Raw genomic sequence first — 27,889 nt, 5'->3', positions numbered from 1 at the left:
AACCTCATAATCTACGTTGTCATGGCCCTTGCACCTTATCATCTACCTGAACTGCACTTCCTTAGTAACTGTAACACTATATTCTGCATTCTGTTACTGCTTTTCCCTTTGTACTACCTCGATGTACTTGTGTTTGGAAATGATCTGTATGGATGGCAGGCAAAACAAAGTCTTTCATTGTACTTGGTACATGTGACAATAATAAACCAATTAGCTATATTTAAGATGGAGATAGATAAATATTTCAAAGTTTGAGGAATTGATAGCTATGGGGAACTGACACAGATGAGGGGTTGAGGCCAGCATAGATAAGCCATGACCACATTTGAATGACGGGGCAGACTTAAGGGGCATGATGCCTTACTCCTCCTCCAATTTCTTTGTTCTTATGAATCCAAAACCTAACTGTGCGCAAGTTATCGGAGATTAAGTGACCACTAATGGTGCTGTTGACAACTCCTTCCATCACTGTGCTGATGATTTGGAGTAGGCTGATTTGGCAGCTAGTTAGAATTTGCCCTGCTTTTTATGGGCAGGATGCTCCTGAGCAAATTTTGAACATATTTTCAGTTAATCGTGACTAGTATGTTCTTTCCTATTATAAAGAGTTTGACGTATGTTAATCCCAACCCCCAAGGAGGATTAGCTAAAGTGTATCAGTTTGAGTTAGTAGCAATTTTTACGAGACTGAGTTAAAGCTTTGTGTATTTATTTTCATGAAGGGGAGGGGAAGTGACTTGTTTTTATTCGGTATTCTTTGTCTGTGAGTAGTTGACTTTATTTCTAATGATGTGACTCAAAAGCAGGATTCATTGGCTGAACTTAAAACAAAAAATGAATTAGTATGGAGTAACAATTTAATGAGCATAATGTAAGGAAGTACTAGCCAAGAGTAACATCTGATTCTAGGATTAGGGTGCCACTCCCAGATATGTGGCTGTTATGTGCATTTAAATAATATTTGGGTTCTTTTCTCCTTCAGCTTAATTTTTCTCCTTTTCTATTTCCATAGCATTCTTTTAAGAAAAATGTACCATGGCAATCTATATGGAAATCTTTGCCACTCTGGGCTATAGTTGTTTCTCACTTTTGCTACAATTGGACTTTTTATACATTATTAACACTGCTTCCAACATACATGGAAGAGATTTTACAATTTGACATTAAAGAGGTGAGTGTGAAAGTTTTACTTACAGCTTAAAGTCATTGTGCGCCTCATGTTTCATGCAAAATTTGGATGAGACAGTAATGACAATTAAGGAAGGTCTTTTGATGTTCTAAAGCTGTATCATGCCTTGCTTGATAAATGGTTTCTGATGGTGTTATGAGTGAGAAGACAGATTCGGAGGATCTCAAAAGTAAACGACTCTGAACACAGTCTGGCAGGAAAGGATTTTATTTACAAAGGCAAACAAGGGAAAATGGTAACGGGAATAACACACACACACGCACAGTTTATAGCGAGTGTGGGAAAATTGCAATGGGTAAAATACACAAACACACACACACACACACACGTCTTACAGGTCTGACCCTAAACAATAACTTACCTGGTGGCTCCACTTCAGGACCGAAGAGTTGCCGCCGTGTATCCGTGTATCTCGGAAATGTGGCAAGAGGGCTGGGCTGCAGGTGAGGCTGAAACAACGTGGTTACAAGACCCCCCTCCCCAGCTTACTTCTAGCTAACGTCCAGTCTATTCAGAACAAAGTTGATGAACTAAGGGCAAGACTGACCTACCAAAGAGAACTGAGGGACTGTTGTGTACTATGTCTCACTGAAACGTGGCTTACACCTGCCTCTGCTATTCAACCTGACGGCTTCTCGATTCATCAAATGGACCGTACAGAGTCCTCAGGCAAAGTTAAAGGTGGAGGGGTCTGCTTCTTAATCAATAACCTGTGGTGCTCGGACGTGACGATCCTGGCGAGCTCCTGCTCACCCAACCTGGAATATCTAACGGTGAAGTGCCGACCATTCTATCTGCCAAGGGAGTTCGCTTCAGCTATTGTGATGGCAGTCTACATCCCACCACAGACGAACATGAAGCCTGCACTCAATGAGCTATACTCCATGGTCAACAATCTTGAGACAGGATACCCTGAGGTCCTCTTCATCATCGCGGGGGACTTCAATCAGGCCAACCTCACGAGTGTGTTACCAAAATACTATCAGCACATCTCCAGCTCCACCAGGGGCGCCAACACCCTTGACCACTGCTATACAACCATCAAAGATGCCTTCTGAGCCACCCCACATCCTCACTTTGGGAAATCAGACCACCAGGCTGTGCTCCTTCTCCCTGCATACAAACAGAAACTGAAACAGGAGGATCCGGTACGGAGAGTCGTGCAATGCTGGTCTACGTGACTGCTTTGAGACAGTGGACTGGACCATGTTCAAAGACTCAGCTGCCAGCCTTGATGAGTATGCCACCACCATCACAGACTTTATCAGCAAGTGTGTGGAGGACTGTGTACCAAAGAGGACAATACAGGTGTTCCCAAACAGGAAGCCATGGATGAACCGGGAGATCCACTCCCTACTGAAGGAGAGGACTGCTGCACACAAATCTGGTAATCCTGATCTGTACAAGAAAGCGAGGTATGACCTTCGTAAAGCTATAAGGGATGCCAAGAGGCAATACCAACTCAAAATAGAGTCCCTGACCAGCTGCTAGTTATGGCAGGGCTTACATGCCATAACAAGCTACAAGACGAAGTCAGGCTGCATAGCTAACAACAGCGCATCCCTTCCTGATGAACTTAATGCATTCTATGCACGTTTTGAACAAAAAGGAAGTGGATTGTCACCATCCACCCTGACAGCCACCAACGCAGCTGAATCTGTGATCACAGTGGAGGATGTAAGATCAGTCTTCCGAAGAGTGAACACGAGAAAAGCACCTGGCCCAGATGGTGTCCCGGGCCGTGTGCTCAGATCTTGTGCTGATCAGCTGGCAGAAGTATTTGTGGACATATCCCACCTCTACCTGCTTCAATCTCAGGTTCCCTCCCGTTTTAAGAAGACCACTATTATCCCGGTACCAAAAAAAAGCAAGGTAACATGCCTCAATGACTACCAACCAGTGGCTCTGACATCCACCATCATGAAGTGCTTTGAGAGGTTGGTCATTGGCACGCATCAACTCCAGCCTACCAGACAACCTGGAACCACTGCAATTCGCCTATCGCCGAAACAGGTCTAGAGCGGATGCCATCTCCCTGGCCCTTCACTCAGCTCTGGAGCATCTGGACAGTAAGGACACTTACGTTAGCCTATTGTTTATTGACTACAGCTCTACCTTCAATACAATAATACCAAGCAAGCTTGTCACCAAACTCCGAGACCTAGGACTCAACACCTCCCTCTGTAACTGGATCCTTGACTTTCTAACAAACAGACCGCAATCAGTGAGGATAGGCAGCAATTCCTCCGGCACGATTATTCTCAACACTGGTGCACCTCAAGGCTGCATCCTCAGCCCTCTACTCTACTTCCTATACACTCATGACTGTGTGGCCAGATTCTTCTCTAACTCCATCTACAAGTTTGCAGATGATACCACTGTTGTAGGCCATATCTCAAACAGTGATGAATTGGAGTACAGGAAGGAGATAGGGAGCTTAGTGGAATGGTGTCATGACAACAACCTTTCCCTCAATGTCAACAAAACTAAAGAGCTGGTCATTGACTTCAGGAAAGGGGGCAGTGTACATACACCTGTCTACATCAATGGTGTTGAGATCGAGAGGGTTGACAGCTTCAAGTTCCTGGGAGTGAACATCACCGACAACCTGTCCTGGATAAACCATGTGGATGCCATGGCCAAGAAAGCTCACCAGCGCCTCTACTTCTTCAGGAGGCTAAAGAAATTTGGTTTGTCCCCTTGACTCTCACGAACTTTTACCGATGCACCATAGAAAGCATCCTATCAGGATGTATCACGGCTTGGTATGGCAACTGCTCTGCCAAGATCGCAAGAAGCTGCAGAGAGTTGTGGACACAGCCCAGCGCATTACAGACACCAGTCTCCCCTCCTTGGACTCTGTCTTTACCTCTCGTTGTCTTGGTGAAGCAGCCAGCATAATCAAAGACCCCAGCCACCTGGGACATTCTCTCCTCTCTCCTCTTCCATCGAGTAGAAGATACAGGAGCCTGAGGGCACGTACCACCAGACTTAAGGACAGCTTCTACCCACAGTGATAAGACTATTGAACAGTTCCCTTATACAAATGAGATGGACTATGACCTCATGACCTCACGATCTACCTTGTTGTGACCTTGCACCTTATTGCACTGCACTTTCTCTGTAGCTGTGACACTTTACTCTCTACTGTTATTGTTCTCTTTTTACCTGTACTACATCAAGGCACTCTGTACTAACTTGATGTAACTGCACTGTGTAATGAATTGACCTGTAAGATCGGTTTGTAAGACAAGCTTTTCACTGTACCTCGGTACAAGTGACAATAATAAACCAATACCAATACACACACACAAAACGAACTGGGTACATACAATCAAGGATAAGTCAATACGATACTCGCCACCCCTTGACTCAGTGCAGGCACAGCTCTGTGCTACTAGGGACAATAACTAAGACGCTCCCAACCCTTTTAACAGTGCACACCTCACCAACTATTCCTCCAGCACCATCCCACGGTCCGCGACCTGGAATGAAACAGGGTGAATCCCTCGGAGCAGTCAAAGAGAGTGAGCCAAGCACATGTGGCACTCTTTATAGTGCTGGAGGGCTGGGGGGGGTCCAGCCTGGGTGATTTACAAAGGCCAATGGCCCGGTGCCAGCAAGGGCTAATCGATCACAAAGGCCAGTGGCCCAAGGCCAAGTACAAAGGTGCTTAAATGAACCAATGGTCAGGTGTGCACTGATGGGTGGAGCCAAACCTTGATTGGCAGTGGTGTGTCTTTCGACCAGGTAATGTGCAGTGCTGTCACGTGACAGCCACGGCCCTCCACAATACAGATGGATAATTGGTTGTGTTAATACGATTCGTGTCCCATGAAATTACTTTAAGTGGAGATCCATCCTCATTCGCTTCATTGTCAGCAAGAAACTCTCTTGTGTATCTGTTTGGCTAAGATTATTCTAATACCAGTTTAGTCCAAAATCATGACAGGATCCTTGTAATAAATGTCTGTTTAGATTTGCTGCTGTACACAGTAAACACTGTATAGCAAAACAATTTGGATGCCAGTCATGATGGTGAGCGATAGAAGATATGGGATTCCCTTGGCTAATGTGTAACATACATTCATGCTGATAGTGTTCACTGAGTGATATTCATGTTCACTGAGTGATATTCATGTTCACTATCTCATCAACTTCATTGATTTCAGTTTAGGCTAATTGAGAACTATCCTAGAACACCTTTTGTCTGTGTACTTTAGTATAGTAAGTATTGCACCTACCAGGTAGTGCTCTTGCCTATTAGGAGCACTGACTCGTACACCAAGCAATGCATTTACGGTAATGTGTTTTGAATCAAATTCATAAACTTCCACACACAATTGCAAGCTTTTGTAGAACAGTAGTTATAAAGCATCTGCCTGTCTTGATGGTAGAAATGAACCACAGTTTAAATAGAACCACACTTTAAGATCTCTTGAGTGATAAGCTTCTCTCATACAGTAGTTCCACAAGTTCATATATTCAAATACAAGTTCAAATGTTCACCCCCAGTGCATCATGTATCTACATGGTAAATAGGAAAGTTTTGGGGCAGCCACAACTTTTCAGTTCATTCCAGCTTGTAGCTCAGTGCATTAACAAAAAATCCTCCATCTTGCCTCTAGTTCTTTGGCCAATTATCTTACTTTGTTCTTTGGTTACTAACAATCCTCCCAGAGGAAATAGTTTCTCCCTATCTTCTCTATCAAAACCCTTCATTTTGAAGGTGACTGAATCTCCCAGTTAGTATTGTTCAACGGAGAACAATCCAAGTTTCTCCATGTAACTGAAGTTCTTGGTAGCACTCTACCAAATCTCCCCGAACCCCCTCTAAGGCCTTAACAACTTTCTAAAGATTGTCACATGATGCTCCTGATAAGGCCAGTAGTATATAATGCTTTGGTCTGAGATCTCATATACTTAACAGCCTTAACTTGTCACCTTTCAAAAATTATCAACTGTTAGATCTTTCTGTTTCTTCATTTGAGATTGTAGCATTTAATTTATGTTGCATGTCATTTTTTTCCTTCTTTCCAAAATGTATCACTTGGCAGGTTCTGTTCAAAATTACACCTGCCAAGTATCTGCCTATTTTGCTAATACACATCCTTCTGAAATCTGCTAAGGCTTTGCCCTACCTCCAACCCAGCAAATATTTAATCTTCTGTGTTCCTCCAAAATGCAACCCATTTTGCTCCTATCATTGGTAGCTGTCTATTTGAGGACCTTATCTTTGGAATTCCCACCCCCAACCTCCTCTGCCTGTGTCTTGTCCATTTAAGACACTTACAAATCCACCTCTTTCAAAAGTACTTTTAGCCATTTGAAATATATGCTGCTGTTTCTTGGAGACAAACTTTGATATTGCTCATGATTTTTTTTTGAGATATTCACTTAACTAAAATCATTCTGACTTTCTCCTGCAGTTCACATTTTAAGAAATGGCCAAGTCTGGCTGACAGATTTGCAGGGCCAAAAAATGTCAGTTTACTCTGCTGCTGGACTCCACATGGACTCCAATTGCTGGGCAGGGAATCGTGAGTGCTCAGACCTGGAGCTGGATCCAAGAGACCACTGATTTCACTGGAGAGTGTAGAGCAAAGATTTGGGAGGCAAAGGGAGAATTTTTTTTTAACAATCATTTTGCTTTAGTTTAATGTTTTATGTGTTTGGTTAACTGTGATTTTAATTGTCTTTAAATTTCTCTGAGTGTCAAAGACATTTAAGAACTTAACATTAATTTCTCTTTATACAAGTGGCAAATGTCCATGCCTATTTTGCCAGATCTCAGTGCATCTTGAGGTTGGGACCTCCTTATGTGTTGTTCAAGGCCATTGAGTTATTCAGACCACACAATACACTTGCAGAGAGCCAGTGAAATGAATCCTTTTCTTCCAGCTCGGGTAAATTCAGGCACGGGCAGTTTGCAGATTACAATTTTAAGCATGGGGGACTAGGCCAATGAGATGGGGCCTATATTAAAGCAAATTCATGTTATAGTGTTGTGCAACATAAAAATTGGGATTACTATTACAGGGTTTCATTTGGAAGGAAATTTCAATGAGGTTTTACTTGATGATTTCAGTTGGAAGATTTCTCTTGGACCATCTTGAAGGGTAAAGTCCATTATTGGGAAAATTCTCCATTGTTATATTTCTTGTTACAACTAATCATTTTTTATCTATAGAATGGATTTTTATCGGCACTACCATATCTCTTCTGTTGGATAATGATGATCAGTGCCGGATTGATTGCTGATTACCTGATGAAAAAACAGAACTGGACTACATCTACTGTTCGGAAAATGTGCACCCTAATAGGTAAGTTTTTCAAATTTTTGAGGGGAGGTTTTATTGCCGAGGAAATGCTGGCAGTTTAACTGAGCTGGTTCAGGATATATAGAAAACCAGAACTGAGATTAAAACCAATAATAAAATAAGTAGTTAAATAATTAAACAGCTAATTAGCTAAGATAGCTAATGTTGTTCCTTTATTTAAGGAGAACAGCAGGGATAAGCCAGCTAACGACAGGCTGGTGAGCTTTATTGGAGAAAACTCGAAGGGACGGGATTTATGTTCATAAGAGTCTGATTAGGGAGAGGCAGCATGAGTTTATGAGGGGGAAATCGTGCCTCTCTAATTTGATGGTGAGTTTTTGTAGAGGTAACCAAGGAGATTCATGAAGACAGGGTGGTAGATGTTGTCTTTGTGGACAAGGCATTTGCCAAGGTCCCGCATGGTAGGCTGGTCTGAAAGGTTAAGGCACATGAGATCCAAGGGGAGCTGGTGAATTGGATTTAAAATTGGTTTGGTGATAGGAGGCAGAGGGTAGTGGTGGAAGGATGTTTTTCTGATTGGAAGCCTGTGACGAGTGGTGTGTCAGAGGGATTGGTGCTCGTACTTTGCTATTTGCAATATTTGTTACCGACTTGGATGTGAATGTACGAGGAATGATTAGTAAGTTTGCGGATGACATGAAAATTAGTGTGGTGATGTGGGTAGCAAGGAAGATTGTCTAAGGCTACAGCAGGATATAGATTATTTGGAAAGTTGGGTGGAGCATTGGCAGATGAAATTTATTCCCAGCAAGTGTGAGGTGGTGCATTTTGGCAAGTTAAATAGGAGTAGGATATTTAAGGAATGTTAATGAACACAGAGACCTTGGGATCCAAGGCCATAATTTCCTGAAAGTGGCAACATATTTGGATAGGGTGATGAAGAAGATATAAAGTATGCTTGCCTTCATAGGTTGGGGCATAGAATATAAGAGTTGGGACTTTATGTTGCAACTTTATAAAACACTGGTTAGGTCATGCTTGGAGTATGCAATTGTATGCGGTTCTGGTCTCCACACTGTGGGAAAGATGTGTTTGCGCTGGAGACAGTGCAGAGGAGATTCACCAGGATGTTGCCTGGATTGGAGGCTGAAGGGTGACCTGATAGTAATGCATAAGATTATGAAAGGCATAGATAGGATAGATAGTCAAGATCTTTTTTCTATGACAGGGGTATCAAATACAAGAGAGCATTGCTTTGAGGTGAGGGATAAGGAATTTAAAGTGGATCTTAAGAGTAAGTTTCTTTTACACCGAGTAGTTGAGATCTGAAATGTGCAGCCAGAGGAGGTGGAGGACTCGGATACAATTATTAAGTTTTAGGGGCATTTAGATAGTCTAATGCGGACAAATGAGATTAGTGCAGATGGGCAAAAGGGCCGTCATGGACGTGGTGGACTGAAAGGCCCGTTTCTGTGCTGCACAACTGAGAGTTACTTTATTAAGCCAGAGCAGGTTTTTATTTTAAAAGTGGCCGTTACTGGCATTTAAACAGCGTGGATGCATTTAATACATTGATAGAGTTACGTGATGGGTTTTCAGAAAGACAGGATATTGTGCAAATTAAAAATGGCAAAAAGAAAAGGATTGTAACTGATAAATTATTGGCTTGAAATATGATTATTACTAGCAGCATTTCCAGTTATTTGTTTAATAACTTATTTTGTTAGATCTTGGAAATGATTGGCTAATAGATAAAAAGTGTGGATTAGTGCTGTACTGAAGTGGAATAGATTGCGTATCTATGAAGAGATATACAAAGATATGAATTAGAAGCAACAGGGACCACTCAGCCCTTCAAGCTTGCTCTGCCTTTCAGTTTGATCATGGCTGACCTGACTGTAACCTTAGCTTGGCATTCCTGCTTATCTCTGGTAAGCTTTCACCCACCTGCTTATCGGTTCTTGAATCAACCTGCACAACCCTAATCACTACAGTTTAGCAACACTGACCACTTTGATCACTTTCCACTAAAATGGGCCTTTTTTTGTTTTAATTATGTTCTTTCTTGTAAAAATTGTGTATGATTTATGTTTAATTTATTGTTTTCTTGTGAATGCTGCTTATATCATGCTATGTGTCTGTGATGCTGCTGAAAATGTTTTTCATTGAATCTGTGCATACATGTATGTACTTGTGCATATGACAATAAACTTGACTTAGACGTTAACTTAAGAATCTACTTCTAACTTTAAAAAAACTCTTAACGCTCTTCTTCCACTACCCTTTGAGGAAGAGAATTCCAAAAAAAAGCTTAATCTGTCTTAAATTGTATGAACCTTACCCATGGTTCCAGATTCTACTGTAAGGAAACATCTCCTCCACATCCATACTGTCATGACCCTTCAGGATCTCAGATGTTTCAATCAAGCCCTCCAAGATGAGCCAGTCCAACCTTTCCTCCTGGTCACTCATTGCAGTATCAGTCTTGTGAAAATTCTCTGAACTGCTTCCAGCATTTACAGCCTTTCTTAAATAAGCAGTCCAGTAATAGTCACAGTACTTAGGATGTAGTCTCACCAGTGTCCTATATAAATGAAGCATAACCTCCCTACATTTATGCTCAATTTCCCTAGAATTAAACAGTAACATTGTGTTAGCTTTGCTAATTATTTAATGTACATGAGTACTAGCCTTTTGTGAATCATATTCTAGAGCACCTAGGTCTCTCTGCATTTCAGAAGCCTACAATCTCACACCATTTAGTGACTATGCTGCTTTATTTCTCCTGCCAAAATGAACCATTTCACATTTTTCTACTACATTCCATTTCTCAGCAATTAGACCACCAATTCAACTTGTATCCCTTTGTGGTCTCTTTGTCCTCTTTGAAAAATATTTTCCTACTTATTTCTACATCAGCAAATTTAGCAATCATACCTTCAGTCCCTTCAAGTCATTTATATGATTGTTAAAAGTTGCGGCTCTAGCTGCAATCCCTGTGGCACACCACTCATTACATCTTGCCAACCAGAAAAATGACACATCACCTACTCAGCTTACCTTCTACGTATGCCAAATGTTACCTGTGAGTTTTTATTTTTCCCCAATTACCTTTGATGCAGCACCTTATCAAATGCATGGTTCCCCATTGTCCACAGTGCATGTTCCTTCTTCAAAGAACTCCGGTTTATTGGTCAATCATGACTTCCCTTTCACAAAACCACGTTGATATTAATTACATAGAACAGTACAACAAGGGAACAGGCTCTTCAGCCCATGATGTCTGCGTTGACCATGACTAGTCTCATCTGCCTGTACATTGTCTATATCTCTCCATTCCCTGCCGGTTCATGTGCCTGTCTAAATGCATCTTAAATATTGCTGTTGTATCTGCTTCCACCATTTCCCCTGGCAGAGCATTCCAGCACCTACAAAAACTCTTGCCTCACAAATCTCCTTTAAACTTCCCCCTTTCACCTTACAGCTATGCCCTCTTGTATGTGATATTTCCACCATGGGAAAATGACTATCTACCCCAACTATGCTGCCCATAATTTAATATACTTCTCTCAGGTTGCCTCTCAGCCTCCGATGCTGCAGAGAATATAATCCAAGTTTGTCCAGTCTCTCATTATAGCCAGTACTCGCTAATCAAGGCAACATTCTGGTCAACCTCTTTTGTACCCTCTCCAAAGCCTCCACATTCTTCCTGTAATGGGGTGACCGGAACTGCACACTGTACTCCAGGTACGGCCTAATCAAAGTTTTATACAACTGCAACGTGGCTTCCTAACTTTCATACTCAACACCCTGACTGATGAAGGCAAGTATGCTGTATGCCTTCTGTACCACCCTGGTTAGTGAAGAAGGCATCTGCTTGTGTTGCCACTTTTAGGAGCTATGGAATTGTACCCCATGATCCTTTTGTACATCAATGCTCCTAAGGGTCCTGCCATTTACTGTTGTACTTCCTCTTGGGAAAGTTATTGGAATCTATCCTCAAAGACGGGGTTACGGAATACCTAGAGGCACAGGGCAGGATACGTCCTAGCCAACATGGTTTTGTGAAGGGAAGATCCTGCCTGACCAACCTATTGGAGTTTTTTGAAGAAATCACAGGTAAGGTGGATAAGGGAGAGGCGGTAGATGTTGTGTATTTAGACTTTCAAAAGGCCTTCGATAAGGTGCCTCACAAGAGACTGATTAATAAGATGAGAGGTCATGGAATTACGGGTAGGATAACAGAATGGGTGGAGCATTGGCTGGTTGACAGGAAGCAAAGAGTGGAAATAAAAGGATCTCGTTCTGGTTGGTTACCGGTTACTAGTGGTGTGCCGCAGGGGTCAGTGTTGGGACCGCTCCTTTTTACCTTGTACATTAACGATTTGGATGATGGAATAAATGGTTTTGTGGCTAAGTTTGCGGATGACACCAAGATAGGGGGAGGAGTAGGGAGTATTGAAGAGATAGGAAGGTTGCAGAGGAACCTAGACAGTTTAGGAGAATGGGCAAGGAAATGGTAGATGAGATTCAATGTAGGGAAATGTGCAGTTGTACACTTTGGAAGCAGAAATAAGCGGGCAGATTATTATCTAGGAGGAGAGAAAATCCAAAGCACGGAAGTACTAAGGGACTTGGGGGTACTCGTGCAGGATACCTTAAAGGTTAACCACCAGGTCGGATCGGTGGTAAAGAAAGCGAATGCTATGTTGGCATTCATTTCGAGAGGTATAGTGTATAAAAGTAAGGAAGTGTTGATGAGGCTCTATGGGGCACTAGTGAGGCCTCATTTGGAATATTGTGCGCCGTTTTGGGCCCCACATCTTAGGAAGGATGTGTTGACGTTGGAGAGGGTTCAGAGGAGATTTACGAGGATGATTCCAGGAATGAAAGGGCTTACGTATGAGGAACGTTTGTCGGCTCTTGGACTGTACTCGCTGGAGTACAGAAGAATGAGAGGGGACCTCATAGCGACATTTAAAATATTGATAGGAAAGGACAGAGTAAATGTGGCTAGGCTGTTTCCCTTGGTGGGTGAGTCCAGGACCAGAGGGCACAATCTTAGAATTAGGGGGTACAGTTTCAAAACAGAGATGAGGAAAAATTTCTTTAGCCAGAGGGTGGTGAATTTGTGGAACTCCTTGCCACATACAGCAGTGGAGGCCAGATCAGTGGGGGCGTTCAAGGAGGAGATAGATAGATATCTAAATAGTCAGGATATCAAGGGATATGGGGATAAAGCCAGTAATTGGGATTAGAATAGTTTTTTTTTCTTCTTCTTCCCCCATTCCCCATTTCTCATTTCTGTTTCCCTTTCCTTGGAGCAGACTCGATGGGCCGAATGGCCTGCTTCTGCTCCCTTGTCTTGTGATCTTGTGATCTCTTGCATTTGACCTCCTAAAGTGCAATACCTGACATTTGTCTGGATTAAACTCCATCTGCCTTTTCTCTGCGCACATTTCCAACTGGTCCATCTCCTGCTTAATCCTTTGACAACTTCCTCAACATCCATAACTCCGCTAATTTTTGTGTCATCTGCAACTTGCTGATCAGCCAATATACATTGTTATCCATATTTTCATTTTATTTATATATTTAATGTGTGTGTGTGTGTGTGTGTGTGTGTATATATATATATATATGTATGTGTATATATATATATATATATATAAATATGCATACACATACATACACAAACAAAGTCCCAGCACTGATCCTTGCGGAACACCAGTCAGAATAACACCCCTCCACCACTATCCCCTGCCTTCAATGGCCAAATCAATCTTGAATCCAATCAACCAAGTCTCTATGGATTGATCCCCTGTGCCTTAATCTCCTGGATCAGTGTACCAAGAGGGACCTTGTTGAAAACTTTCTAAAGTCTATGTATACATATCCATTGCCCTGCCCTCATGAGTCATCTTCAACATCTCCTCAAAAAAACCCAAAGACATGTCCTCCCCCGCACAAAGCCATGCTGACTATCCCTAATAAGTGTACGCTTTCTCAAATGAGTAAATTTTATCCCTAAGAATCTTCTCCAATAATTTCCCTACCACAGGTGGTTCATTCCATTGGTTAATTGATTTTTTTTTAAAGTGTAGTAACTAAGATCTCTAGAAGGTTTGGAAACATTAGCATCTAAACAAGGAGAGCTGGTTACCTGATTTTACTTTTATACGATAATATCCGTAACAATTTTTGTTTTATTGTAGGTATGATTGGGCCTGCAATGTTCCTGGTTGCTACTGGATATATAGGCTGTAATTATACAGTAGCTGTATTGTTTGTAACAATATCCTCTGCGTTAGGAGGCTTCAGTATGTCTGGATTCAACATTAATCATTTGGATATTGCTCCATCGTAAGTGAATCTGTTTTAGCAAAATGCTTGTCTGAAGTTCCCCCATGAAATCTGTGGGAAAGTAACTTAGAAATTGCTTTTTCCACCTCCAGCAGTTTGCTGTTCTTCTGAAATTGACATCAGAAGCTCTAAAAATGCTTGGGCTGTTTCTTTTATCCTTTTAATTGTGTTTTGGTAGTATCTCCCCTAACTGCAGTGTTAGGGGAGATACTACAAATATTGAACAGTAAGTTGCAATACAATTAATTATATACAAAACAGGCATCTATCATATACTTACACATTACTTACATAAACTGGAAGAAATAATGTTAGATTTGTTGGCATTTGTGTTAAATCTTATTTACCCCTTTACCCCCCACTGCCAAACAGCTAAAAAAAATTATCTAGACCAGCAAATTTTAGTCAGGTGGATAAAAAAAAATGGACTGCTGCTTCTATCGATTTGCCTTCTCTTCCTCAACAATCGTCATTCCCCCTATTTTCCTGCTGTGTAGGGGAAATATAATTTTAGACCAGAAAACTGATGGTGATGTTGAAGGCAGAAAATTGTCCGTCTTTGAAGGTCATGGTACTTTATCTAAAACAGCTGTCAAATTAATAGAAACATGCTGGGGGGGATAAAACTCAGTAGCTAGGCAGCATCTTTGGAAAGAGAAACAGTTAATGTTTCAGCTCCTGGCTCCTTCATCAGAACTCTGAATCTGTGAAGTCCACTGGGTGGAGACAGTTCAGAAGGATTCTGGTGATGATCTTCCCTGTGACGGACATTAGGGAGTCTGTGGTCTCCTTTCTTAAAGATGGTTAGCATCCCTGAGGTCCACTGGTAGATACTCCTTTTCCCAGATGTTGATAAAGAGATTATGGATAAGTTCTATACCACCGTTTTTAGGATTTCAGCACTTCTGCTGCTTCTGAGGTCTTGTTATTCTTGTTAAATTGGGCTGTGACCTTTTCAACTTGTCAGTTAGGGTTGGCTGCAAGGCTGGCCTGAATAGTTTGCTGTGGGATGGAGTCAAGGGTGTTCATGTTGAGAATTTGGAGTTGAGAATTTCAAAGTGTTCTTTCCAGTGGCTGCTGATTTGTTTTTGTCTCTGATGAGTTCAGCCCCATCCTTTGCTTTCAGTGGGGTGAAGCCAATGGGTATTTGGGACTTAGATGCCCTTAACAGTCCTGAAGAACCTGTGCATGTCATGGTTCTCAATGAATTGCTGAGTCTTTAGGAGACAGATTTTCTGTCGTCTGTTGGACTTCTTATCCTTTGAGGAATGGTGGAGGCTCCAGGAATGCCTTATGTTTGCAATTGGCAATTAGAACTCCTGGTCATTGTCATCAAACCAGGTTGGTTCAACTTGGTAGAGAAGTTAAGATTCTCTTTGCAGGTGCCACTGAAAGGATTTGGTCAAGGGATTTGAGAAATAAGTTGCACACCATAGAACAACCTGCCACTGACCACCTCCTGCAGTCACAGTACTTATGAGGCCGATCCAGTTAAGTTTCTCATATTTGCTCATTTTCCATTAATGACATAGGAGGCCATCCAGCCTATTGAATTTATGCCAGTTCTCATTATTTCCATCAGTGCCATTCCCCAACTTGTGTCCCCCAGATTTTCTTGCCATCTGTCTACATCAGGGGCAATTAACAGCAGCCAGCTAACCTACCAGCACATCTTTGGAATGTGGGAGGAAACCAGGGTACCTGGGGTGGGGTGGAAACCCATGTAATCATAGAGAGAACAGGCAAACTCCACACAGACAGAACTCTGGTTGCTAGAGCTGTGAGTCAGCAGCACGACTTGCCATGACAAGGTGCCGCCCAGTTTTCTGTTCAATGGTGATTGCCCCAGGAGGTTGGTGAGGAATTGGAATTGGTTTATTATTGTCACAAGTACTGAGGTGTAGTGAAAAACTTGTCTTGCATACTGTTCATACAGATCAATTCATTACACAGTGCATTGAAGTACTACGAGGTAAAATAATAACAGAATGCAGAATAAAGTGTAACAGGTACAGAGAAAGTGCAGTGCAGGTAAACAATAGGTGCAAGGTCATAACAAGGTAGATTGTGAGGTCATGAGTCCATCTTATCGTACTAGGGAACCGTTCTAATAGTCTTATAACAGCGGTATAGAAGCTGTCCTTGAGCCTGGTGGTACGTGATTTCAGGCTTTTGTATCTTCTCCCCAAGGGGAGAAGACAGAATGTCTGAGGTGAGTGGGATCTTTGATTATGCTGGCTGCTTTACTAAGGCAGGGAGAAGTTGATGATTATTCACTGTCAGTGGGATGTGAATAGACACTCTTGTTGGAGAAGGTTGTTGTCTAGCACTTATGATGTTACTTGTAACTTATGAACTTAATGCGTGAATGTTGCCCAGATCTTGCTGCTTGCTAGCTTTAATGTCGTCATTATCTGAGGAATTGCATTCATCAGCAAACAATCCTACTTTTGCCCTTATGATGGTAATTGAAGCATCTGTAAGTGGTTAGGCCTAGGACACTGTCCTGAGGAACTATTCCAACAGTATCTTGGGGCTGACAATGATTACCCTCCAACAACCATGTTCTTGAGGTGCTAGGTGTTAATTTAGTCATTGGTGAATTTAGTTCTGATTTCCATCAACTTGAATTTTACAGGGTTTCTTGATGCGCCATTCATTCATATGCTGCCATATTGTCAGGAGAAGTTGTCCTCTCCTTGCGTCTGGAATTATGCTGTTTTGTTTGGACCTGATTCTGCTAAGATCTAGGAGTGTTTCAGCAGAACCTAAACTGTGAGTGGTTGTACAAGTCCCACTCGAAAGCACTGTTGGCAACACCTTTTCCACTTTGATTGAGAACAGTCTGGGCATTGGTTGACCAAATTGGATTGGTCCTATTTTAGAGAGGCCATACCTAGCGATACTTCAATTTGTTTTAGACAGCATGACTTTGTTTTTGCTGCATTATAATTAAAACCCCACTGGTTCTTGAACTAATGTTGGTAAGAACTGGGAAGAATACAGTCGGATTCTGTGAGACCATCTCTCACTGTTCCCCTGCTGTCCGGCTCTTTGACCATGTTCTTACCAAGACTTGCTACTACAGTATCCTTCCTCAGCGAAGTCTCTTCAAGGTAATACAGGAGGATTTGGTGGAGGTACTTAATTATGTGTTACGAGTCATGTTGCTATTTGGTGAATGTCCCTTTAAGGCACCTGGACAGTAGAGTAGTAGTAGTGTGTGTGGTGTCATCACAACAGCAAGACTGTAACAACGTGCTGGCTGTTTTGCTCAGTAAAAAGAGAGAGAGAGAGAGACTGAAACTGACTGCTGGTCTCCGTATCTATGGATGAAGAACAATAGCTGTGTCTGTCACTACAATCCATGTATGGATTTTTGGAGCAAACAAGTGGAGTCCACTTTGTCATTAACCTGTAGTGGGAAACAGGTATTTTTGTGGGCGGCCACGTATTGAATGCCTTCGGGGTGGCAGATACTTCGGAACAAAGCAGTGGAGATCATTGGAGATTGAGGTGTCGTATGGGTTCCATCGTGGAACACGTGGATTATGAAAAACAATGAATAAACTGATGGTTTACTGCTTAGAGTCTAGAATTGAAGGGGCAGAATATATTAGATTTAGGACAGTGCAGAAGAAACTACCATGATGTTGTGAATAGTGCTTCTCATTTGAATTCAATTGAAATTAGTTTTGACAGATTTTGTTTTAATATTGTTAATCAGTTGGCCTCCATTATTTATGCACACTAAGGACTGCCATGGCAGATTTGACATAGCACTGATTTTTTTTATCATTTAAAATTCCCATTTTGAAAGGAATATAGCTTTAAGTATAATTTTTATGCAGCAGTGGCAGAAATATAGACACGAGACTGCAGATGCTGGAATCTGGAGCCACATACAATCTCTGGAGGAACTCAGTGGGTCGAGCAGCATCTGGCGGGGGTGGGGGGGGGGGGTGGTGGTGGTGGGAATGAATTGTCAGCATTTCAGGTTGAGATCCTGCATCAGGCTTGACCCAAAACATTGACGGTTCCTTTCCTCCTACAGATGATGCTGCTCAACCTGCTGAGTTCCTCCAGCACATGGTTTATGGTAAAAATGTAGGACAGATATAGTTGACCTCCTAAATTTGTTATATGTCTGATCTAGACTAGGGAGCAGCACTGAATAAGGTAAATTCTAGCTTTAAATCTTACATGGCCCAATTAAAGTGGTAACTATAATTGCCTTTTGCAATCTGGACAGCAGCCTGTACAAAATTGATTTCTTTGGTCACTCATTTTGACAACCACAGAAAACCAACTGACTGAATTGGAATGACCTTACCTACTACAGGAGATTCATTTAAAAGTACAGCATTGTGATAATAGTACAAGGCTAGTAATGCAGAAGTTGTCAATTCAAATTGTATCAGAATAAATTGTGTAGTTAATTCAATGTGTAGTAATTTGTGAGGTGACAGAAAATGGACATGAAAGCTTCTGATTCTAATTAAAACACCACTGGCTCTTGAAACAATATTAGAACTAGGAGGAATGAGGATTTCATGGAAATAATATTTTGAAACAATGGACAATTTGATAATACTAGTTAAAGAATCTAGATTGAGGGCTCAGAGACATAATAAAATTCATAAAAGAAATTGGTTAATTATTTGAAGCAGAAGATTGTGTAGAGCAGTCAGATTTGTTTTGGACTGCTGCAGTAAGGAGCTAGTATGAACATGCTGGGCTACTCCTACATGTTAAACATTTATGGTTCTCTGAGCGTTTCTGCTCTTTGTAGGATTTAATTGGTTCACTCACAGTTCAGTGTGCTTTCAATTGGAAAGGGACTAAAGGTGAGATCTGCATGAGTGTATTTCCTCCCATTCTGAGGCCCATCATTATTTGATTGCCATTCTTCCATTTCCTTTGTGTTTGTTACTGGCTAAATTGCAGAACCAAATAGATGCTGGAGCAACACATACAAAATGCTGGAGGAACTCAGGTCAGGTAGCATCAGTGGAGGGAAATTAACAGTCGATGTTTCGGGTTGAGACCCTTCATCAGGACTCTGATACAGATGCTAGAACCTGTGTCTTACATTCACTAATTGCATCATAGGATTTTTAAAAATATTCATTCAAGGGATGTGGGCTTCGCAGGCTGAGCCAGCATTTAATTGCCCATCACTATTTGCCCCTGAGAAGGTGGTGGTGAGCTGTCGCCTTGAACCGCTGCAGTCCTTGAGCTGTGGGGATAACTACAATGCTGTTAGGGAGAGAGTTCCAGAATTTTGACCCAGTGACATGAAGGAATGGCATTATATTTCCATGTCAGGAATGGTGTAAGTCTTGGAAGGTAACTTCTAGGTGGTGGTGTTCCCATACTTTTGCTGCCCTTGTCCTTCCAGCTGGTTGTGACTTTGGAAGGTCCTTTCTAAGGATACTTGGTGAGTTGCTGCAGTGCATTCTGTATCATTGTTGTTGGGAGTGGGGAAAAAATCTTTTGTATTTTTGTTATACATTCATCATTGAACTTAAATCATGTATTCATGTATTTTGTGGTTATTAGGTATGCGGGAATCTTACTTGGGATCACAAACACATTTGCCACGATTCCTGGAATGGTAGGACCAGTTATTGCCAAAGTCTTGACATACAATGTAAGTATTCTAAATATTTTAACCAAGTGAAAAACAATGCATGATCACTTTCTTATTAAGAAAATTGTTTCAACATAAATCTTGTTATTTTAGTGTTCGGTTGTTAAAATGCTAATATTTAGATAGACTTCCAGGTAAGTAAATTATTTGCCTTATTCAGTGTGCCACAGTAGTGGTTAAAAATAGAATTTTAGCCCATTACAGCGGTATACAGAATAAGACAAAGCTTTAGGATTTTGGCAGTTATTGAAACGGTCTTTTGTCTGGCATAACTGACAAAGCCAGGAGGTATTGCCCACCAATAACTAATCCTTTAGGTGGTACTGGTAAGCCTCAATCTTGAATCACTGTAATGCCCAGCATGAGAGTACTCCTGTCGTTGGGTAGAGAGTTCTAAGATTTTGATCCAATTAAATTCCAAATCATGAAAGGATGCGACTTGGAGGAGAACTTGGGAGGAGGTAGCACTCCTGTGCAACTGCTGCTTTTATCCTTCTAGGTAATGAAGTTGTGGATTTTGGTATGATGTTGAATAATAACTATAATACTTAACTTCTGAATAACATAATCAGTTTGAAATGACAACAATGAACTTGTACCTTGAGAAATACAGCTATAAACTAAGTGTGCTGCTGGTTCATGAAAGATATCTTTAATTTGACAGTATGCAAGACTGTCCAAGATTTCCCCGGCTCATTATAATGAAGTCAAAAACCCATTTACTTGGAAATTAATTTGAAATGTATTCAATTCCCATAAAACTGTTTTTTAATATTGACAGCAGGAATGAGATTATCTATATTATATTAGTAGTCTGTTCTTAAATCAGGATCTAGTTTCAATGTTTTCCTTCTTGATTCCACAGCATACACTTGCAGAATGGAGAAGTGTGTTCTACATTGCTGCCAGTATTGATGTGTTCGGTGCACTGTTTTTCACCATTTTTGGGAAAGGTACAGTCCAGTCCTGGGCAATTGATCACTGAATATTTATCTGTAACCACACAGTCCTTGGCAACCAATCAATGTTTCTCATGTGACTTTAACATAGGTTTAATTTTGATCATGTGACCTAACAGTTTTTTTCCCCTACAAACTTCATTTCACGACAAACTAAAAACAAATTAAAATACTAACCACAGTATTTAGGATGCATTCCAGTCCCTGCAGTGCCCTTTAGTTGCAAAAGACCTGAATCTTAATGCTAGTGCCTGTGCATTCACTCTCTTTTTTCTAGTAACTTGAGCTTGAACAGAGCAGCAGGGAAGAGGTAGACAATCTGGAAAGAGGGATTCTCTGACTGCCTGGGCCTGTGAATACCTTTTTATGGCTGCACCTGAACCTGATCAATGAGGTCCTTCAAATATCCCATAAAGCCAGCTCCCATCTTCCTCTGCATAAGGTGCCAAAAGACCAGGAGCATGGGACTAAAATGAATTAAAACCTGAGCAGCTTCTCAAATACTGAAAGAGGAACTGTAGTCTCTTGCATTCTGTGTACATACATCTAGACTGCTGAAAATAAATACAGGCAGCCAGGAGATTTTGAACCTGCTTGAATATCTATTGAAATCTACTGAAAGGAAACTACCCCCACCCCCTTTACAAAGAAAGGGAGCAGACCTCCAATGGGAATCCTCCACCCCTCATTTCCAGATGGCAAAACAGATCATCAGGGTACATTTGGCCTGCAAACAAGAGTAAGAAAGTGGAGAGTACACCAGAGCATCCAGTACTGTGAAGACATTTCTAAGAGACAGTTAAAGTTGTGGTGGACCAGCTCCCAAGGATGGTTTGGGGACTTGACTCCAAGAGAAATCATGGTTTGTCCCCTAATCTAAACATGCACTGATGGGCATCCTATAGACATTGGCCACAAGCCTTTTTGTGGTCCAGATCACTGCTTCACCGTCCAGTATGTCTTTGACTCTGGTCACCTCACCAACCTGCGTTTCCCCTCTGCCAATGGCGAAGAACAATGGCTGAAGGCAACTAATACCAGACTCTAATTAGATTCCAGTAAACAGCAGGCAGGTCCTATCAAGAGGCAGAGCCAACAAATGCTCAAGGGAGTTCTGTGTTGCCTGCTGGCAGAAAAAAATATGTTGTCAGCAAGAATCACCTCAAGGTGTGCTCTGTACAGGTAATTCTGGATGGTCCAAAGGTGAAGAGTTACAGCCTGGACAGAATTGCATAGTGACGGACAGTCTTCCTCAGTGGGAGACTCTGAACTGCAGCTTAGACATAATATTCCCTCTTGTTCTAGAAGTCAATGAGCTTCCTCAGTCCCTCCAACTACTTTTGTTGCCAAAGCACAAAGTGTCCAACCAGCATCACAGGATCAAGGCCACCAGCTGATTTATGATCAGCACTTGTCTGCATTGTTAAGTTACCATATGACCCGTATTCATTGTCTTTCACATTGCTGAGTTTCCTTTATTACTGCCAGTGGTAGTTACTGGTTAATCTATTTGTCCTTATCCTGCCTAATCCAGGGATTCTGGAGCTATTCAGAAAGAAAAGTGACCAAAGCATTTCCAGAATTTTTTGTTATGCAAATTTTAAATGTGCGATTTTAAATGCTGAGAAAAATAGTATCCACAATTTCCAAAAGGTCTGTAAATTAATTTAATAAAAAAATTAAATTGATTGTGTGGTAAGTTTTCAATATAGTCATTAAATTATGGCATAATTTTACACCAGAAATAAAAATAGTTGCTAAAGTTCCAGTTTATGAATGATCTAGGGGGAAAAAAGACTTTTCTATAACAATGAAGGTACTGGAAATCAACACTCTTAAGTGGATTTTTCAGGGTCTAATTTCCCACAAATGAGGAAAATATTTTGCAAGAGAAAAGATTCTGTTCCACTTCATCTTGACTGCTTCCTTTATTAATCACAGATTGCAAGTTCATTTTAACAATTAATTTTATCTTTAAAATAATTTATTTTTAAAAAAACTCCGCAGTTTTTTAAACTGTAAGATCAGTTAAATTTGTCAAATTAACTAGTGTCAAAGATCCAGTCCAGGTTCTTAATCAATTTTGAATCTTGATTTTGGAATCATAATGTAGGCAGCAATTTTAAAATTTGTTTTTTTTTGCCCTTTCAGTTACTCTGGTTTGCTTCTATATTATATTTGTAATTCAAAAGAAATTACATATTTCTGAATAGTTTAACCCTTTCAACTCCAAATAAATTTAATTTGATCAAATGTGTAGTTCTGGCCCTCCCCAAAATAGTCAGCAGCAACATTAAGACGGAAAGGGTGTTTCTGGCTTGTATATCCTTTTTAAAATATTTTCATATTGTTCGTCACCTCTTCAGACGTGTCTTTATTGGCAGTTAAAGGTGACGTGGAAGTTGAACTGCTGTGCAGGGGAATAGTTTAGTTCCTATTGACCGAGATGTAAGCTACCAAATGAAAGCATTCAGGAAGGACCACCAACAGCTTGATCATCGGGTAGAGCCAGAGCTGCATAGCACAGATACGGGCCCTTTGGCCCACCACGTCCATGCCAACCTTTTTGTTCACCTACACTAATCCCATTTGCCCACATTGGGAGCGCATCTTTCTATGTCTCAAGATTTCGATTCTTTTTTTGCAGAACGTGTTACATGTTTTGAAATTTTAAACTCATCCTATATTTTATGTTTTCAACAATTTGATTTTATATAGCTGTTGAATTTCAAGATAAATTACACTATTTGAAATGATCAAACTTAACTATTTGCTTCAAGCTTCTGACTTGCTACAGCTAATAAGTCTCTGGCAAATGTTGGCATAAATTTAGCATTAGCAAAGCTAAATGCTAAATTAAGCAAAGCATAAATGATTCACTTCATAAATATCACCAGTAAATTGGGTTGCAGTGAATTTTGGGCCTTTAATAATTGTTTGAAAACAAGAGATGTTACAAAATAAAACTGCTTTTTCACATCAAGCATAATAGAAGAAATTTTTAAAGAGAAAATTATAAGGGATAGAAGAAATCCTGACTTAGAAATAAGCTGGGTGTTTTATATTTTAAGGGTCAGCTCTAGGTTTGAATTATGTTTTCATTTTGTACTTTATGCAAATCAACTTAAAACAATATAACAAAGTTATTTTTAAAAGGTTACCTGGCATTTTTCTCCAAGAGGCTTCAAAGTATTTCAAGAATTCCACTCAGCTGCCTGATTAGCAGATTTGAAAAGCATCCGGAATAATCCTGAAATCAGAAGTAGTATGTAATTTTAATATTTAAAAAAAAGCAGTATGTAAAGATTGTAATTATGGTTGGAAGGAGTAGCTCTTATTACTTGGAGTTTTTTTTGTTGTTCATCACTACTTACAACTCTTATGCTAAGAACAGCAAATTTACCATAAATGGTTAAACCTGTCCCAGATTTTGCCTCTGGCAACAGTTCATTTGGCACAAGTATCATTCCGAGCAGTCTTCTATCATCTAAGGAGGGGTGGTATGTTGAAGGACTAATTACCTCAGGGATTGCATACTCTGCCTCAAGGCTTCTCAGAGGATTCTATTTGTGTCATTTACATGCCGAATACCAGACTTCTGAAACAGACACTATATTCCAAGTTGTGTCAATAGAAAGGGATTACAAAGTGTACTGAGATGATCATTCAAGGATCTGCTGAAAGTCTCCTTGAAAAATTGCAGTATCTCCACTGATTTGCTGGCACGTAACCACTCAAAATGGTGGCGCATTCAGGATGGGACTGAGAACCTCAAATCCATGCATCAGGAGCACACAAAGCCCTACTTAAAATGGCAGAAGGAGTGTATCACCTCTACCCACCTGCCCCATCAGGCACCTCCTGCCTGCTCCATCTGCAGAAGAGTCTGTAGTTCTCACTTGGCTTTATCAGTCACCTCTGAACCCACAAAACTGGAATGGAAGTACATCATCCTTTATCCTGAGAGACTGCTTAAGAAGATGAAGATGATAGTGTCTTGAGGCTATGTAAAAGCTTCTGCTTTGGATGAAATGGACCAAGAATAGCCATCAGTTTCTTATTTCTCCCTGTTATTTTGATTCTTCCCTGTTTTCTCCCCTCCCACCTAAAGGCACAGACTAATATCAGGATTCAGTTCTGATAATTTCCGACAGTGAACACATAGGGAGCATAATAGAGCTGTCTGATTCAGTTACATACATATAGGTTGCCTTGCAATTTTGCTTTCTAATCCATAACACCCACCTGCCCATGATTAGTTAACTCAGCACGTATCAGGAATCAAATTTAATCTGTGTAGGCCAACTTCTCACTGAGAGAGGCTGCTGAGTCATTGGGAGGCAGAGACTGACCTGTTTGGTTCAAAGAACAAATTGTAATAAATTAAGGCTTGAATTTTAACCATTGTGCCACCATTATAATTGGATTTGAGTGTTATCATTCAGCAGTAATAGTTTTAGCTTGATCAGACTAGAAACATCTTTAACCATATAATTAAGGAAAGCGCACCTAATTTTGTTGCACATGATTTTAGGAAATATTTTATGCACTTTATGTCTTTGATCTGTTCATGTATACATTTGACTATCATCTAATTTTTATTACAAATTTAGTTTTTTTTTATAACTTTGCTAACAGTAGAAGTATGTGATTATTTAAGCAATTTATCCAGCACAGATCAAAGGTAGTTGCTTTAATGACTAAAGGGTGAGCTAGCAAGTGCAATGTTCAGTTTTGTTACCAAGCAGAGCCCAGAAATACTCCAGAGGCAATCTGTGATCTGTACTGAGTTTATTTTTTTCCTAGGTTAACAGTACTATTAGCCTTGGCATCCTTTTGCAAGAGGAAAAAAATAGTCAAAACCTTTGCTTCAACAATGCAGTAGTTGAAGGGCATGACATGGAAGGATCCTGAACTTACAAGTGGCGTAGTCTGCCAACTTGTTCAGGTAAATACTAAGACAGCACTTTGGGCTAGCTGTCAGCTTCCTTATAGTCCTACAATATGGATTAATATTATCAAGGGAGGATGGGGGAAAATAAGGAAGAAAAACAATTTTCTTTTTGAATTAACTTACTCAAATGTACTTTTTTAGCCAAGGATCCAGTTACTACATATCCCAAAGCATTAAGTCAACCAGAGCAGGAATGCCCTTGAAGTTTCACATATGACACTGCTTGGTAATAACAAGGTAGTATTTTAATGGTTGATGGAGGAAAATTGTAAAACTGTTGATTGGTGCAAAAGAGGATTGGTTTTGCTTTATTTTTAATTCTCTTATTCCCATGTTTGAAGCCAGCACAGAAAGTTTAGTGTTTCATTTTACAAAACAAATCAATGGTTTTCATTTGCCAAAAATTGCGCTAAGGAAGAACAGAGGCTTGGTATTTTGTAATTAGAAATTATCAGCATGAAAATACCTATTCTTGTTAGTTTTGTCTACTGTGCATTAATTTTCTCACTGTTACTAGTTCCTTCAAAAAAGCTTTTAAACAATTTCCATTTGATAGCTCTTGTAATGTACCCACACATACAAAAATTCTTTACAGGAAGCATAAATTTTGAAGCCAAACATATATGTTGAAGGACTGTTGACAAAAGGCTTGGTTGAAGGAGCAGGTTTTAAGGAATGTTTTGGAAGAGGAAAAAGAGGCTCAGGGGTTTTAGGGAGGGAATTCCAGAGATTAGGGCTCCAGTAGCTGATGTAACAGCCATGAATAATAGGGTGATTTAAATTCAGGAAGATCAAGAAGCTAGAATTCTAGATAAGCTCAAGTGTACAAAGGTAGAATGAGGGAAGACAAGAGGCTGAGAATTTTCTTGGTGGAGAATGTCCTGATATTCTTAAAGGTGATATAACATGTTTTTGTTATTTTCTTTGGTAGAAATACATTAAAAAGGATGAAGTATGTTTAAAAATAACAAAATGCTTAAATATTCAAAAAATTAAAGATATTACTCTTGTTGTTAAAAAGGAGACATTAACTTAGTGCCCATTTTCATTGATTGAATATCTTATTTTTAATCTTATTTCCTCAAATTTTGTAACATATAGTGTTTTGTAACCAATAGTTCTCTGACACTCCACTGCTCTGAAAGCATTGTGTTCCTCAATTATTTTGCTGTGAAAATTCCACATCTAAAGGACCAGTTCCTGCAGAGAACTTTGCAAGTTTATAAGATATCTTTATTAGTCACATGTACATCGAAACACACAGTGAAATACATCTTTTGTGTAGAGTGTTCTGGGGGCAGCCCGCAAGTGTCGCCACGCTTCTGGCGCCGACATAGCATGCCGGCAACTTCCTAACCCGTACGTCTTTGGAATGTGGGAGGAAACCGGAACACCCGGAGGAAACCCACACACACACTGAGAGAACGTACAAACTCCACACAGACAGCAACCGGAATTGAACCCGGGTCGCTGGTGCAGTAATAGTGTTATGCTAACTGCTACAATTAAACCCTGATGCAAACCATCTAGTATGGCAGTTTGTCACACTTTAGTACCATTTATTTTCTTCATTTTTTACAGCCAGCACAGCAGGTAGTATGGGTGCCTTTTAGCCCCAGTGACCTGGCTTCAATCCTGACCTCTGATGCTGGGTATATCTAGTTTGCACATTCTCCCTGTGGCTGCAATGGTTTCTGCTGGGTGCTGTTTTTACTCAAAGAGTTATTGGTTGGTAGGTTAATTGACTACTGTCCATCCCAAGTATGAGTGGATGGTAAAAGAATCTGGGTAGAGTTGATGGTTATGTGAGACAGAGAATATGTCACAGGGAAATAAGTGAGGAACTGGGATTGATGGGATTGCTCCGAGAGCCGGCATAGACTCAATGGGCTAGAAGCCTACAATGTTATGAAATAAAATAAGCATTTTGAGTAGGGAATTGTTACTTGACCATGTTAATTCCAGTAAGATGCCCCCCCCCCCCCCCAATCAAGTATGCTTGCTCAAATGCTGTCCTCATGCTCTATCATAAATACTATCTGTCTACCATTCCTTTCTTGGTAAATGATATCAATACTACCCTTTTCTTTAACATAGTCCAATTTTACTCAAGACCATGTGGTGATTTAGATACCCCTTGCAAGTTTGTTTTCATACCTTTTAGCAATTGCTGCAAATGCAAAGGGGGAAAAAGGCAGAAGTAGAACATTTGTCACCTTGTACATGCTCCAATATTCAACAAGATCATAGTTGATCTTTCACCATGGTGACACTTTCCTGCACTATCTACATATCTCTTGATTCCTTTTATATCTAGAAATCTATTGATTTTTTTTGTCATTTTTGTTGCTCTTTGTATCCCATTTGCTTGGATTATGCTTTTTTTTTGTCCTTTGCATAGCATTTTTATTGTTATCCTTTTAATGCTTCAGTTGCTCTTTTTTTTTAAAATTTGGTAAGTTCCTGCCCCTCAGGATATATATGAATTCT

At 40.4% G+C, this 27,889-nt stretch overlaps 1 protein-coding gene across 7 annotated transcripts in view; it reads left to right on the top strand.

Moving 5' to 3' along the window:
• Positions 1-26,419, top strand: part of slc17a5 (solute carrier family 17 member 5) — a 45,490-nt gene extending 19,071 nt beyond the window's left edge. For 3 of the 7 annotated variants that reach the window (XM_052024401.1, XM_052024398.1, XM_052024403.1), the window contains exons 7-11: positions 1,013-1,171; positions 7,380-7,512; positions 13,686-13,833; positions 19,396-19,486; positions 20,352-26,419. In XM_052024401.1, coding sequence (XP_051880361.1) covers positions 1,013-1,171; positions 7,380-7,512; positions 13,686-13,833; positions 19,396-19,486; positions 20,352-20,471 — 651 coding nt within the window. In that variant the 3' untranslated portion in view covers positions 20,472-26,419. The remainder of the gene's footprint in view (positions 1-1,012; positions 1,172-7,379; positions 7,513-13,685; positions 13,834-19,395; positions 19,487-20,351) is intronic. The other 4 variants (XM_052024402.1, XM_052024399.1, XR_007956971.1 and 1 more) reach the window with 3 other exon arrangements.
• The last annotated feature ends 1,470 nt before the right edge of the window (positions 26,420-27,889 follow it).

Source organism: Pristis pectinata, chromosome 10, assembly GCF_009764475.1.
Source record: "Pristis pectinata isolate sPriPec2 chromosome 10, sPriPec2.1.pri, whole genome shotgun sequence".
In the NCBI taxonomy this organism is placed as follows: Eukaryota; Metazoa; Chordata; class Chondrichthyes; order Rhinopristiformes; family Pristidae; genus Pristis; species Pristis pectinata.
The sequence above is the reverse complement of the archived record's forward strand: the minus strand, read 5'-3'. Positions and strand labels throughout refer to the sequence as shown.